This window comes from Cryptomeria japonica, chromosome 10 (genome assembly GCF_030272615.1).
Source record: "Cryptomeria japonica chromosome 10, Sugi_1.0, whole genome shotgun sequence".
Lineage (NCBI taxonomy): Eukaryota > Viridiplantae > Streptophyta > Pinopsida > Cupressales > Cupressaceae > Cryptomeria > Cryptomeria japonica.
Genome location: NC_081414.1, coordinates 885,821,417 through 885,837,158, shown reverse-complemented (window position 1 = coordinate 885,837,158; position 15,742 = coordinate 885,821,417). Strand labels below are relative to the sequence as shown.

The window sequence follows — 15,742 nt, the reverse complement described above, 5'->3', positions numbered from 1 at the left end:
CCTATTGCTCAAGACACAAAAGACAATGATTCAATTTTAGTACACCAATTGAAGTGTTTGCTAGTCTATGAAAATAAGGCACACAATAAAAATCCAAAAACCCTTGCCAAGGACCTGCAACAAAGATTTATTAGTAGTTTGGATTGTTTGAAATAATCACCCCTTCCTGCAAGCACACAAGTTAGGTAAATTTTAGATCCAAAAGACTTTGTCAAATAGGGGCCTTCAACAATGCATTTTGTTGACCAATTCAAAGATTTGATTCATCATAAAAAAAGACCACTTGTAAAATTTCAAGAGATTTCCAGAAATGTAAGAAAATCCAAAAAAATTGCTAATTTGCTCCAAAAATTAATTGTTTATGAAAAATCATAAAAAATTCATATAAAATGCAAAATCAATCCAAAAAATCTGAAATTTTTATTGGAGTCCTGATGGTCTTCCAAACCCGCATAAAAAAATTTCTATAACAAATCCAAGCAGTTTGTGAGATATGGGTAAAATAATGCAAAACCCTAATTTTCAAAGATCTAATTTTTGAGGAATAATTTTGCATCAAATGTAAAATCACAAAGAACAAATCCTATGTACAATTCTAAGATATTTCCAAAAATGTAAGAAAATCCAAAAATTTTCCTAATTTGTTCTCAAAATTAATTTTTTATGAAAAATCATAAAAAATTCATATAAATTGAACAAGTAATCCAAAAAATATGAAATTTCTATTGAATCCTTCTGGTAATTTTCTTGACTTTTACAAAAAATTTGATGCCAAAATTCAAAGCGGTTTGTGAGATCTGATCAAAATAAAGAAAAACCCTAATTTTTAAAGATCCAATTTTTAGGGAAATATTTTGCATCAAAATTAAAATCACAAAGAACAAATCCTATGTATAATTCTGATTGATTTCAAAAAATGTAAGAAAATATGAAAAATTCTCTCATTTGCTCTCAAAATTAATTTTTTATGAAAAATCATAAAAAATTCATAGAAAATGAAAATGTGCTCCAAATTTTCTGAATTTTGTATTGAGATCTCTTGATACTTTCTTCAACCTGAAAAAACAATTTGGTGTAAAATTTCCAAGCCGTTTGTGAGATATGATCAAATCTCTCCAAGATCTTGATTTTGTGTCCAAAACCCTAGCTGCACAAGATTATTCTCCAAATTGTTTTACAAAACAACAATATAGGGTTAGAAAAATCTGCAAAAAAAACATAGATCTAACAAAACTCCATGTCCCATGGGGCATGCCAAAATGTATATGGTGAAAATGGATAACAATAATAACAATATTGAAAGGCTAAATGAATTCAACCACAAAACCTTAGCCTAACAACAACAAAGATCCACCATAACATATGAAGATTACCTAAGACAATGCAAATCAAATAAAATCACAAAGATTATACCATCACATGTCCAATAGGGTTTGGATCTCCATTCTTCCTATCTCCATTGATCTTGCTTGATATATTTGCTCTCAGATTTTATGTGTGCACAAGAGCTCAACAAAGAATGGAAATGTGGTTGCAAGTAGGATCGCATATGCCAAGTAGTCAATTGATCAAGTAGTTAGAATGATTGATTAGGGTTGATAATGAAGAAAGTATCTTCTTATATATATGACACTTTAAGAAATGGAGGGATAAGATTGAGAGGTGTAAAAAGAGGTCGGCTATGATTAGAGGGTAGGTAAAAGAAATAATAAAATAATGAAAGGGGTATGTATGAATTAAGAGATGAATGACATGTGTCATAGGTGGAAAAGGTTAATGAATTAATTAAATAAATAAATATTTATTTAATTAATAGAAGAAGTGGGATAATTAAATAAATAAGATATTTATTTAATTTAGGAAAAAGATAATTTAAATAAATAAATGTATTTATTTAAATGAGAAATAAGGCTAGAAGAGGATAAATGAATTAATTAAATAAATAAAGATTTATTTAATTAATAAAAGAATTAAGCTTAGATAATTAAATAAATAAAATATTTATTTAATTAGACTAGACAATTTTGGGTGTCTACAGAAACACTCGAAGGAAATGTGAAATTTTAGTGGAAATGTGTCTCATTGTGTAGATGGTTGTAGGTTCTACAGTTGGGAAACCCACTAATTCTCATTGATGCAATCAGTTTAGTGTTTCTTGGGTGAGTGAGGAGGATTGTTGAAGGTGCTTCATCAAAGTTTTTAAAAGGGTTGGGTTCAAAACCCTTGCAATGTTCCACTCTTGTTCATATTAATGTAATAAGGGAAGAAATGTTGGAATATTAGATTAGTTTTTTAAGATAGTTTAGATAACTTAATAAATAAATAGATATTTTTTGATAAATAGTTAGTAGTAAGGGGGGAAATGTTGGCATATTGCATTTTTTAAAAGATAGTTTAAAAATAAATAGTTAGTTTCATCAAAGTATCTAGAAGGGTTGGGTTCAAAGCCCTTGCAATATTCCACTCTTGTTTTGATTAATGTAATAAGGGGGGGAATGTTGGCATATCGCATTAGTTTCTTAAGATAGTTTAGATAGTCTAAAATAAATGAATAGTTATTCTTTTTTATCATAGTTAGTTAATGGGAAGTTATTTCCCGTAGAGTGGTTATGAATAATATGATGGCTTTATAAAGCCAATGTTAAACAATGTAAGAATATCAAGATATATCATATGAATTAATCAATTTTTCCATTCTACGATCATAATTTAGTTTTTTTTTGTTCTTCTCTAAGAGGAAAGAAGCAGGGAGTGGGCATACCAAGTTTTAATCTAAAAGAGATCTTTATCACCAAATTTCACAATCCAAAAGAGACATCTTTTGACAAGTAAAGAACCCTTGAAATTATTCCAAACTAAGGAGCCTATGCTCAATAAATAAATTCTTAGGAACCTCTTGAAAAACAACCCCATAAAGGTATTTATGGTTAAGAATTTCATCCCATTTCTAATTTTGTTTCTAATTATATTAAGTGGGGAAGGACCCCAACCCATTATAGATCCAAACCAAATATCATAAAAAAATGGCAAAAACCATCACAAGGCTTGCAGAGAAAGCCTACAAAATGAACAAGATAGGTTTTGAAAGGACTTGAAACCTTAACAATGAGAGGATTACCCTAAAAAAAAATCAGTTACAAAATAGGTCAACCAACTATGAAATGACAAAGTTGGAACAAATTAAGAAACATTGAAATCTGGAATAGGACTTTAGGGTTGCAAATAAGATTGTCTACAACAATTCAAACCAGAATTGAAACCTATATTACAAAAATTTGCATGAAAAGGATTAACATGTGAGGGAGAAACAAACATAAGAGATCCCTTTTTTTCTCTAAACTATTGTCCAAGATGAATCCTCAATAGAGTCTAATTCCATGACACCATGGGAAAAGGAGACTCCCACAAAATATATGATACCAATAACTTCACCATTTGAAGGAGGAGGAGATGAAGCAACCTTAACAGTGACCAAGGATGAAGGTAGGGAATAATTTTAGACCTTAGAAGAAACATTATTATGAACAAGTCTGGGAGTACTTGGGAAAGATGAAGACATATAATCCTTAGATGCAACCAAAGAACCATCTAGGTACACAATAAAATTCTTAGGAAGATCTTTATTCCATGAAGTTGGAGAAGACCTCAAATGAGGGATAAAGAAAAAGAACACACCAAGTGCCTAGTAGAAAAACATCTCCTGCAATAAGAAGGAATTCCTTCATAATCAACAAGTTGGGTTCAAGAACTATTAGAAACCTATACCACAATCTCACTAGGCAAGGCCTTTGAAAGATCAACTTCCACAAGAACATGAACAAAAGTAATGTAAGTGAATTTTTTTGGAGAAAAATTAGTTTGATTTTGTTGGGTTCACAATATCTAATAGATTTTTCTACATAGTGTTGGGTAAAACTGAGGGTCTGAATATGAGAAAATTCTACCTTGGGTTTCTCTTGAATGTCGATTCCTTCAGTTTCTTCCTAACTATGTCAATCCGAGAATCGTAGACTTGTGAAGGATATTGTGGTTGTTTACCTAAGGGACGAAGATAATGAATCAAGTGGGGATGATATGCAATGATAAATAATTTCTATGATTCCTAAGAAAATAATTCCTAAAGCAATCAAAAATTATATAAATATCAAACTTAGGTTTAAATCTAGAATGACTTAACAAAATGTTATTTTTAGATTTAAAATCTAATCCTAACTTATGCAAATATATTGTTCACACTTTCAAACTTAACAAGTCAAACTCTATACTCTAAACCAATTCACACTTTTAAGATTGATCATGCAATTCCTTAAACTGGTTTCATACTTCTAATTCCTCATTGAAATACATCTCATAAATCATATAAATTGCATGACACTGATATCCTGAATTTTTATCACTTTAAGGTGTTATGTTTCTGGCAACAACAACTATTATAGTTATGCTACAAGCGCTACTATAACCTAGTGATAGGATCTATAGAACAGTTAGCGACAGGACAGAGAACTACAATTTCGACAATTTTAATATCATTCGAGATTGTGCTTTCGAATTCCTTGAAGGATCAAATGGCAATCATAAACACATTACTAAATAATGGCTATTTCAATCTGCATTCATAAGAAACCATACATACTAAATAAAAGGACTTACAATCGGAGACCAAAGAGGGGGCCCTCCTCCTAATTAGTCGACTGTGTAAACTTCACACATGAATAACCAATAGCACAATCACAACGAGTACATTCAGAAATATTATATATATTATTATTGATATGTCTTTGCTGAGATTACATATTTATAACCATGTATTGGTCTAACTTCATAACAATATTTAAAGCATAAGTCTTGAAATAGGGGGTTGAAGTTACAACTAAAATGAAGAGGTGGCCATAAACCACTACCAAACAAAACCAAACTTTACTATACGCCGAAGTATCCCATTCACTATTTTAACCGATATGCTAGTAAAGGATAACTAAGAAACTTATACAAAAGTCTTTAGCCACGCATGAGAGAAGGTCTTCAAAATTGTGATCAACACAGTTGTAGTCTCATGAACAATGTTACCAAATATAACACCAATTTTAGTTGAAGATACTTTTATGTTTGTTTTTATCTACTTGCTTGACTCTAAAATTAAAGCATAATTTTGTGGTCGTTCAATTGGTTTAGCTCCTCCATGCTTATGAAACACCCTGTTTCATGTGAACACGCAAGTTAGTGATCAAATAATGGTTAAATGTTAGCAAGATTGCATTTCCTCCATTCATGCTAATTATCCAAATCTTTCATAATAACTATGGCAACTTTAGAAGACAACATGGCAAATACAAGATAAAATGGACATAAAACTAAGGAAAATAGAAGACATGTAGTTCACCCATCACATAGAGCTTAGCTATTAACTTCAACTTGTCAAATACAATATGATAATGTTGTTTAAGTCAAAAAACTCTATCACAAATATTCAATTTCTATTTTTGAGAATATATTTTCTAGCCCATAAATTTTTTAGGGGAAGGGAAATAAAATCCTTCAAAAAATTTAGAAGTAGAAATAACCATAAATTTTTAAGTAGGGAGGGCCTGCAAAATGGATTTAGGAGAGTAATATGACTAGCAAAAGAGAGCCAATGAAAAGTCTAGTCATTTATTATCATCTTGAAACAATTGAGAATCTTCTTCTAATGAAGGCAATTAAGAGATCGAACAAAAAAGGGATACCAAGATACACAAAACGAAGATGGCCTATCTTAAAATATAGAATAGTAGATGATTTTTTTTAAATCAAAAGGAGTATTGATGAAAATGATATTTGACTTTACTCATTAATATACTGAGCCAAAGGTGTGAAATATATATCAAGGGCTCATTCACAAATGAACTACTTCTTGAATTTTAGCATTGTATTATTTAAAAATAAAAGATGAGAGACAAAGTCGTAAACCTTGATCACATGTCATCCCTAAATGAAACTTTTATATTTCTTATGACTCTTAAACATTCTAAATTCTTCAACCATAAGAATTGAGAGATAAGGGGAAAGGGGATCACCCTGGTGTATTTATTGAGTATTCAAGAAAAGAAAAGAAAAGAGGTAATACCATTGCATAGAATAGATAAAGAAGAATATTATCCACAACACATTACCCAAAAAAAAATGTTCCTTAAGAAAGACCAATAAACCTGCCATAAACCTTACCCATATCAAGTTTTATAAGCATTACTTTCTCCTTAGAACAAGTCATGTAATTAAAAACAAAAAGAATAACTCCATTAACTATATGATGGCTCTTTGAAAATTCTCCCCCCTCCAATGAAATAAGACAATCAAGAATGTTTTTTAAACATTCTACAATGTATTTAGTTTATTATTTTGTAAGTGACATTACAAAGAGAAATTAGATAAAAAAAGGTCAAAGGAATCTACATGAATCATTTTGGGATTCAAACCCAATATTTGTAGTCCCAAAAAAGGTGAGACCAATGGTAGTGCAAAAGGGAGACCCATAGTTGTGCAGCTGATGTGGCATCACATGATTAGTTGCTTTTAACAACTACGGGTAGTCATCATTAGCAATAACAATTTTAAAGGCATAACTATTGGTGCATTATTGTCAAATAATAAATTGAACATTAAATCAACAAGTGTGTCAGTGTTAAATCAACAACTACTATCACAGCCAAAATACTAGATCTTTTATTTGTTAATTCAAATAATGAAAATATTAGAATCTTATGAATCCAGATTCAAATCTCCTTCAAAAATATTAAAAAAATTAGTTCAAACAATTATTCAAAGACACCAAACATACAGAGAAACTATCTTTAATATCTTCAAACCATTATGATTCATAATTTTAAGCGTTCGGAATCGCAAGTGTAATTAAAAAACCTGTAAATTTTCTTTCTTTCTTTTTTTTCTGGTTTTTCTGGTCGAATTTATAGCGGGAAAATTAGACCAGAAAAACGCCCGAGTCGCTTGAATACGTCATCAGGCTTTAATCTGCGTCGATTTCTTGTGTACCACGACAAATCTGGTCAAGAATTGCCCGAAAAAGATCAAAGCGCGCCGACATGAGATGGAAATATTACTAATTTACTAGTACAGATAAGCGAGGCACGACCACCGCCAACTTTACATTATTCAAATTTGAACGCACCGACACACTCAGTCAATTGACGAAATCAACGATGGCCTGCCGCAAAAATAGGACTACTATGGCATATTGTTGTCTTTTGCTGGCATTTCACATTGAATAAAGTTAATTACTATTAAATGACCAGTCAAAAAGGTTGCAAAGAAAAATTAAAAATAATATGCTTCAATTCACATTACGAGGATGATACCAATTCCATATGTGTAGTCTTCATTATTCAAAGATAGTTAGCCAGGTCTAAATAAAGTGCTTTCACTTTAGTTTTATTTTTAATTGATTATTGAATCTTCAAATTGAAAAATTGTAGATGTATTTGGTGTATTTTTTTTTTTATATATATAAAAGCATTTTAGTGCATTCGTAAAAAGAGATCTATTTAAGAGTTAAAAAATATTGTTTCATTTTGATTGGTGATTTTTAAAATTAAAAAATATAAATGTAATTTTTATTTAAAATTATTTTATTGATATTAAGTATTGATTTGTGATATAGAGATTATTAAATTGTATATTTTGTTAATATTTATGTGTTTGTACTATTTTATAATTTAGAGAAGGATAAAATAAATGTTCAACAATAAAGAACAACATTTCAAAGGATTTGAATCTTGGTGTCAAGAGTCACATCACAATTTAAGATAGGTTGAAAATGACAAACAACAAATGTGACACAACTAGACTTCAAAATAGTCAAAGATTGTGTGCCCTTCTAAATAAACTCAAGATAAAAAGAGAATCACAAGACTTTGGTAAATTTACAAAAAAAATGACAAATTTACAATTGTTTCCAAATAATAGTATGAAACAAATATAATTAATACTATAAATTATTATTATTTTTTTTTTTGATCCATAAAAGGCCGAGGCCAAAAAATGTTATTAATTTAAAAAATAGATAGATTTACATTTACACCTCCATTCTGTGTGGGCACCGGTAGGAAAGAATGAATGAAAGAATGAAGGGTAATACTATAAATTATTAAAAAATAATAATCACATAATTAAAGTCTGAATTATAAAAAATAAATTAAGATTCTTAACATATTTATCAAAAATTTATTTATATTATCACATAATAAACAAACCTTAATACTAAATGACTAGGAAAATGATTTTTAAAAATTAATGCTTTTCAAAATCTTTAAAAAATATTTTTAAATACAAATTAATATAAATTTGATATTATTATTCCTTACTTTTAAATTAATAGTATATAAATTTATAATTAAAATACAATTTTATTAATACAAATATTTTAAATACATCTATTTATTATCAATTGTGAGTTATTATATTTATTAAAAAGATTATATTTTAAAAAATTAAAACTAATTGTTATATTCTTAAAAGTTATTTTAATTTGCTTTTAAATTATTTTATTTATATTATTAAAATAGTTTTTTATTTTTATTTTAAAAAATATAGACTCTTCTTTAAGGATTCATAAAACTCCATCTCTTGTTACTATTGTAAATACCTCTATCAATATAATTATAATAATAATATGTTTTTTTTAATCTTCATTTAAAATATTTATTTTAGAAGAATTTAAGCATTGATTCAGCTGTGTAGGAGTTTTTTAATTCTCCTACACAGCTGAAACCAAAAGCACATATCAATATATGTTTATTTGCAAATTCAAATAGTAAAAATATTGGGATCTCAGAAATCCAAATTCAAATCTCCGAGAAGGAAAGTAGTTCATAAAAACTAAATTCAACGACAGACCTAACATACAGAGAAAATATCTTTAACATTTTCAAACCATTATAATTTGTAATTTTAATTAACCGTTCGGAATTGCAAGTGTAAGCAGGAAGATTTGAAAATCCGGGATTGATAATTTTCCATGTTCAATTATTCCACTCGTTCTGGATGATAGATTTATAAATATAACTGTTGTATTATAGTTACAATTAATGTGCCGATTAAAAAACGTGTAAACTTTCTTCCTTTCTGTTTTTCTGGTCGTATTGATGGCGGAATTAATTAACCATAAACTGTGGAAGAAAACGCATTCATACTCGACCCATTTTCTGGTAGAGCAGACAAAATTCTGAGAAGCTGATTAGCATAATGCTTCGTTCTCTGCCCGCACTCCATCTGCAACACCACCAGCAACTTCTCAAAAGTACCCATCTCCACAATTTCTCTGAGCATCTCTTCTTCACCACAATTAAAACAGATCGCCAATAAAATCCTCACACCATAATCAGTAGCATTATCCGAAACAACAAGCAAAGTTCTAACAACAGTGGGCACGGCCAGAGCATGCGCAACAATGGAGCAACGCCCTTCAGATGTCGTAGAAAGAGCCTCCAAAATAGCCAAAGAAATCTCAGCCATTGATCTATCAGCACCAGGAAGGAGCTCAATCAAAGCCGCAACAGCGCCCTCAGTATTCGCTATTGTAGCCCTGTTTTTAACCACACCACACAGAGGAAGCAACGCCTTGAGACCACTCCTGACAGCGGCAGGACACATGAGATTCTGCTGAAAAAGACTCAAAAGACCATCGGTTATTCCATCAATGGACCCAATTTCTTTCGCAGCGGATTTATCCGCATTAGCCAGGGATTCCACCAAGCTCGCGGTACTTATTCTCGACTCCAAATTCCCCTTAACGAGCACCCATTCCAGGGTTCGAATCGCAGGAGCTCTGCTGAGCTCTTTCCTCGCATTAACTTCCTCTACAGGAAAAGCAACAATGGCGGCGACAGCTTCTTGTGCGGCGTCTCCGTCATCTTCAGAACGGAACTGTTGGAGCACCCGAATCAGAGCCCCTAAAGCGCCCTCGGATTTCAGGCATCTTCTGTTTCTCTCGAAATTTGCCAGATTTTTGACGCTTCGGAGCGCGTCAATTCTGGACGAGCTCCGCTCGTCGATATTTTGCACCATTTGACGCACCGTAGCGGGCTCCGCAAGGGGCTCCGGGGTGTGTAATTTCGAATCGGCGCTAAAACACCATTTGTGTATAAGCCCCCGAAGCGTGTGGTTTGGAATAAGGTCCTGTGTCTGCACAAGCTGAGCTGTTGCAGGACATGTATTATTGCCCTGTTCAAACCATTTTTCGATTGACGGCCTGTCGTATGTGACTCCCGTGCACAGGCTGACGGGATCCGTCATTAGTTCCAGCGAAATCGGGCATTTGAACAATGGCGGAACGCAAATCTGGAGCTCCTCCTCGTTTGACGGCATCTTCATCTTTAACAACAACAATAATTCTATATTTTCTTCTTCCAGACCATTATGTCTGCAACTCTCTTTATAATACCAAACCACCGTCCAAGTCACTGACCCGGACGTTTTACCATTGAATTGTAGAGTTTATTTTGTCTCATTTTACTTTGGCTCTTGTGTTGGTTTTTTAGCCAGCCCGCCTTCTGGAATTTGATGGCTCTGCTTGACTTTGACTGGGGATTAAATTTCGTGCAACGACCAAATATTTTCTTGGGTGAATTGAATGACGAAATTGAAACAGTGGGAGGGGCGTGCTGATTTGCGGCTGAGATACGCCTTGCACACGTCGAAATAGGGAGTGCCGTTAGCGTGAGTAACTTCCAGAAGGTGTAATCTTCACGTGTGAAGGACCGTAATCCGTGGGATGGCGATGGGAATGGAAATGGGCACAATGTTTTACATCACTTACTGTTTAAATGGCGTGCACTTCCAGAATTTTAGACGTCACGCCACTTGGGTAAAAATCTTCATGGATGAGTCAGCATTGGGAAGTGGGGAGAATTCTTGGAATTCCTTGCCTCCTGTTCACATTAAGAATGAAAGGAGAGGGATCGTTTGACTGGTAGGGACTTTTGACCCCGAAATTTTGGTTGCACATGGAGGGCCCACTTGGATTTTAAATTTTGTTTCTCCATCTGGGAAACTTTTTTTGGGGGGGTATAAGAAAAAAGTGCAAGTTGTATAGGCATAGCTATAGGGTGTTTCATATGGCTGGAAAATAATTTATACCGTATTTTATATTTATGGAAATAACTTTTTTGATTCTGAAATTAAGGAACAATTTAAGGTGCGTGAAGTTAGGGTAGGCGGCTAGTAAGTTGTACAGTTGGTTATAAAAAAATTACAGTTTCAAGTTTATTTGATGGAAAATAGGTTATATCAAGTGGTTAGTAAGTTGTACATTTAGTTAGAAAAAAATTATAATTTGAAGTTTATTTGATGGAAAATGGGTTATATCAGGGTGTTAGGAAGTTGTACAACTAGTTAGAAAAACATTACAATTTCAAATTTATTTGATAGAAAATAGGTTATATATGTGACTATTAAGTTGTACACTAGTTAGAAAAAAAATACAATTTCAAGTTTATTTGATGGAAAATAGGTTATATCATGTTTTATATTTATGGAAGATCATTTTTTTATTTTGAAATAAAGGAATAATTTAAGATGCGTGAATTTTTTTGGGTGGGCGGCTAGTAAGAAAAAAATTACAATTTCAAGTTCATTTGATGGAAAAAATATTCAATTTCAAGGTCCGTGTGAACTTAGGGTAGGCCGGTGGGCCACTAGTAAGTTGTACGGTTACTTAATAAACTTAGGGTAGGTGGGTGGGCTAGTAAGTTGTACGGTTACTTAATAATTTATATCGTGTTGTATGTTAGAAAAAAAATACAACTTCAAGTTCATTTAATGGATAATTATTTTAGTAAATGAAAAAGTAAATTTAAGAGCAAACTTTTGAATGTGTATAAGGCTCAAATAATAATATATAATACATAAATGAAGAGATAAGGTTTTGTATATATAAAATTTAAAAAAAAATAAAGGAAAATTAAATTAAATTTATGATTTATATTATAAATTAAATGAAACTTTCTTTTGAGTAGTAAAAAGTTATATATCTATCCAATTCTTGCAGTCTCCAAAAAATGTTATAATGTTATATTAAATAATTTTCAAATTTATTTTTATTAAGAAAAATTATTTATTCAATGGATTTGTTCATGAGGTGTAATTGTTCATGTTTTTGAAAGATTTTGGTATCATGTATTTATTGGTTTATTGATAATATCTCCATAATGTGTTTGATGTGATAAGAAGATTTATATTATTTTCTATTGAGGGTGTGAATGGTTTAGATTTGATGTTAAATGGAGGGTTGAAATGTAGCTTCTAGAGCAAGATAAAGGATGAATGGTCAAGATCTAAAGATGTATAGTATGGAAAGAGATAGAGGAGATTGACTAAAATGACTTCAAGTTATTTTTAAACAGATATTTGGACAAGCTGGTTTTTTTTTTTTTGAATAGAACATGAACATGTGATAGTAATCAAGTAGTACTGTCAATAAATAGACACTTTATAGATCCGTGTATACAGTCTATTCACGAAATCAAGTGGGAATCAAGGCGGATAAATGTGGAAAACAAAATTGATTTTATTTAATATGAAATATTGAATAAAAATACTCACGATTAAAAGGGATGTAGAGCAAATTGGTAGCACATTTGTTTTGGGTACAAAATATCTAATGCAGAGCCCTTCACACACCTAAGGACAGGTCCAAAAGGTTTAGTTTGACCCCTTCAAGTGACAACAAGGATCCTACAAGAAGGACTCCACACCTTAAGGATTTGAACTACTCTCCACTACTCAAGCCTAGCACCTACTCAAGATGAGTAAGTGGCTTCAACATATCCAACATGCCTCACCATGACTCTTCCTTTTGGGGGCCTTGGACTTGGTCAATTCATGGTACCTAGGACCTATTCCAAACATTTATTTTGGACTTATGCATCAATGCCCTATACTTCCTTTGGAAACCTACCCCCTAGGCTAGTAGCCATATTTGACAAGCATTTTGCCCTTAACTCCAAAATAATGAACACAACCTGGAAAACTATTTACCATTCCAGATACCCTTTAGGGAGTTACACTCATCCCCAAAAGGGATTGGAAAGATCTTCAATGTAAGGGTCTGAACCCTTTAGAAGCCTAGAGACCTAATTAGGGCGATTAGGCCTAATTTACAAAGCAACACCTATCTCAAGACTCTCAACTACAAAACCAACTTCATGAGCATGTGGGGGATTATGATTAACCTCTAATTCTAGGGTTGCATGCCTGGAACCCACCATTATAAGATTTTAGGATGACTGTCCTAATTTTGTCCAAGGTAGTCACATGGAGATGCCTACCTAGATTTGCATCATACTCTTCACAACCAGGCATTCCCTACAAGAACCCATGAAAATATTAGAATACACTGACCAATATTGCATTCCACCAAAGGAAAAACCTTCTAGATGAGTGGAATGCAAGATATGGCCATTTTTAGGTGAAACCCTAGCCAAACCCTTGCTTTCCGGGTTACAATCAATAAAACAAGGGGTTCTTACTGCTCATTGAAGATCAAGACCTCAAACCACCACCAAAATAGAGGTAACTCAATCCTCTACCTACTCCATGAATAGATTTTTCAGATCCAATCCATACAATGGCATACAACAACAACAAGTTCAGAATTTTAGGGGAAAACTCAATTTTTTGGTTTATTATGCTTTCAAAATTCCATCAAAAACCACACCAACCTTGGGAATTGTGTCCAAAGGGTATATAGACCTTCTCTAAATGGTTTCCAACCAAATTTGAAGAGATTGGAGCTGTTGAAGGGGCTTATATCAACTAAAATTTGAAAAGTTGCACTTTTGCTTGCAAAAGTTGCATTTTTGACAAAAGTTGTCAAACAAACCAAGTTTGGGATCCACTCAACTTGGATCAACCAAAAACCACCTACACACCCTAAAATCCTATAAAACATCAAAACAAACATCCTTCTACCCCTATTTACCAAATTGTCTAAATTGGCTTATCAAGATGCTTAATTTGGGACATTGGTTTACATGGTGGGGTCCTTATTGAAAACATAAAAATGCCCAAACAAAAGACACTCAAAATGATCCTAATCACCTACTCCTCATCCTCTGATCCATGAATGGCTTGTTGAAGAGGTTCCCCTGCACCATACTCCCTAGGAGAAGAGATCTCAAGCCCACTTGAGATCAGGGTTTGGAGGTCTGCACTATGGTTGGAGATTTGGTTTTCTGTCAGCCAAACTACTTCAAAGTCTAGTTTTCCCTGCCAAGCCACCAAATATTCTATGTACTCCTTGTTCCTTGTTCTCTTTGTGACTCTAGTGTCCAAAACCTTTCTTAATTTTGGTGGATCGTGCTTTGGAATATCATCATCTGTTGCAACTTGATTAGTTCATCCTCTTCATTACCATTGCCTTTGTAAGGTGTTAGATCACACACATTGAAAATGGGTGACAATCCAAGATCAGGAGGAAGTTGGATTTCATAAGCATTCTGCCCACACTTCTTCACAACCTGACATGGTCCAATCTTCCTCTGCATGAGCTTTGTGTGTTTGCCTTTTGGGAGTCTCTCCTTCTTCAAATGTACCCATACTAAGTCCCCAACACCAAACTGCACATCCCTCTTTTTCTTGTCAGCATGAGCCTTGTACTTCTCTGCAGATTGTTGGAGATGAGACTTCACTTGGTCATGTACCTCCTTGATGGCTAATGAAAAAGCTTCACCACGTGCACTAATGGATTCATCTTTAGGTAAATCCCTCAACTCTAATGCACCTCTTGGGTGGATGCCATACACAATTTGAAAAGGAGATTTCCCAGTGCTTCTATTTATGGTGTCATTGTATGAGAACTCTGTCTGTGATAGAATGTTGTCCCATTTTTCTCCATGTTGTCTTGTCAAGCATCTTAATGTTGGCATTTTGATGATTATGATGTGATTGTCATTGATGGACACACACTTGCTATGAGATCACTTTGTGAATGTATGAATTATGCTCAACCGGTAATTGTTCCAAACCGGTATCATGTTGTAGTCTTTAGACTATTGATGTTATGCAAAAAGTGTTTACCGATCTCAAGCAGTATAAAGACCCAAGCGGCATAGAGAGATCAAGTGGTTTAAGGATCTCAAGCGGAGCAGAGCAAAGGAGCAAGAAGTGGCAGTTAGCATTTTCCCAGTCTTCATTTCTGTCAACCGATAATTTGTTAAACCGGTGTTACTCTGAGTTACCAATTGGTAACCAGAAAATTTGTATAAACCAGTAATACTCTGTGATGAGTTACCAACCGATATATCTTTGTGATGAGTTACCATCCACCGACACTTTGACAGTGATTTTGTGTCCTGTTACCAAATGTGTCTAGATACAATGAACCTAGGAACTTGCAATGTAATCCTATTGGACGGACATGAAATCATATTCCTTTTAAGGACATCATGTCTAGGGTTTTAAAATGTGTATGTATGAATGTAGCTGTTAGGTTTTGGTGGTCATTGAAGCTCTTGTCTGTGCGATCTTAACTGAGAAGATCAAGTCTATGTACTGCAACAGAGTGTGGATTTACTGAAGACTGAAGTAATGCTTAAGAGCATTAGCTATGAGCTACAATGGATCTAATCAAGCAGACTATGCCATTTGCTAGATCATTCATTTATTGATTACTCACATCTTTGACAAGTCAGAAACCCTTAACCGGGTAGGCTCAGAAAAGCCTTTGTAAATCCTCTAACAAGGTGGTTCACAT

The 15,742-nt window shown here is 33.0% G+C and overlaps 1 protein-coding gene across 1 annotated transcript; it reads right to left on the bottom strand.

The window, feature by feature from the left end:
* Positions 1 to 8,936: 8,936 nt before the first annotated feature.
* LOC131072294 (U-box domain-containing protein 25) lies at positions 8,937 to 10,492 on the bottom strand. Its single transcript, XM_058008435.2, has one exon. The coding sequence runs from the start codon at positions 10,360 to 10,362 to the stop codon at positions 9,148 to 9,150; it is 1,215 nt and encodes a 404-aa protein (XP_057864418.1). The 5' UTR covers positions 10,363 to 10,492; the 3' UTR covers positions 8,937 to 9,147.
* Between the last annotated feature and the right edge of the window lie 5,250 nt (positions 10,493 to 15,742).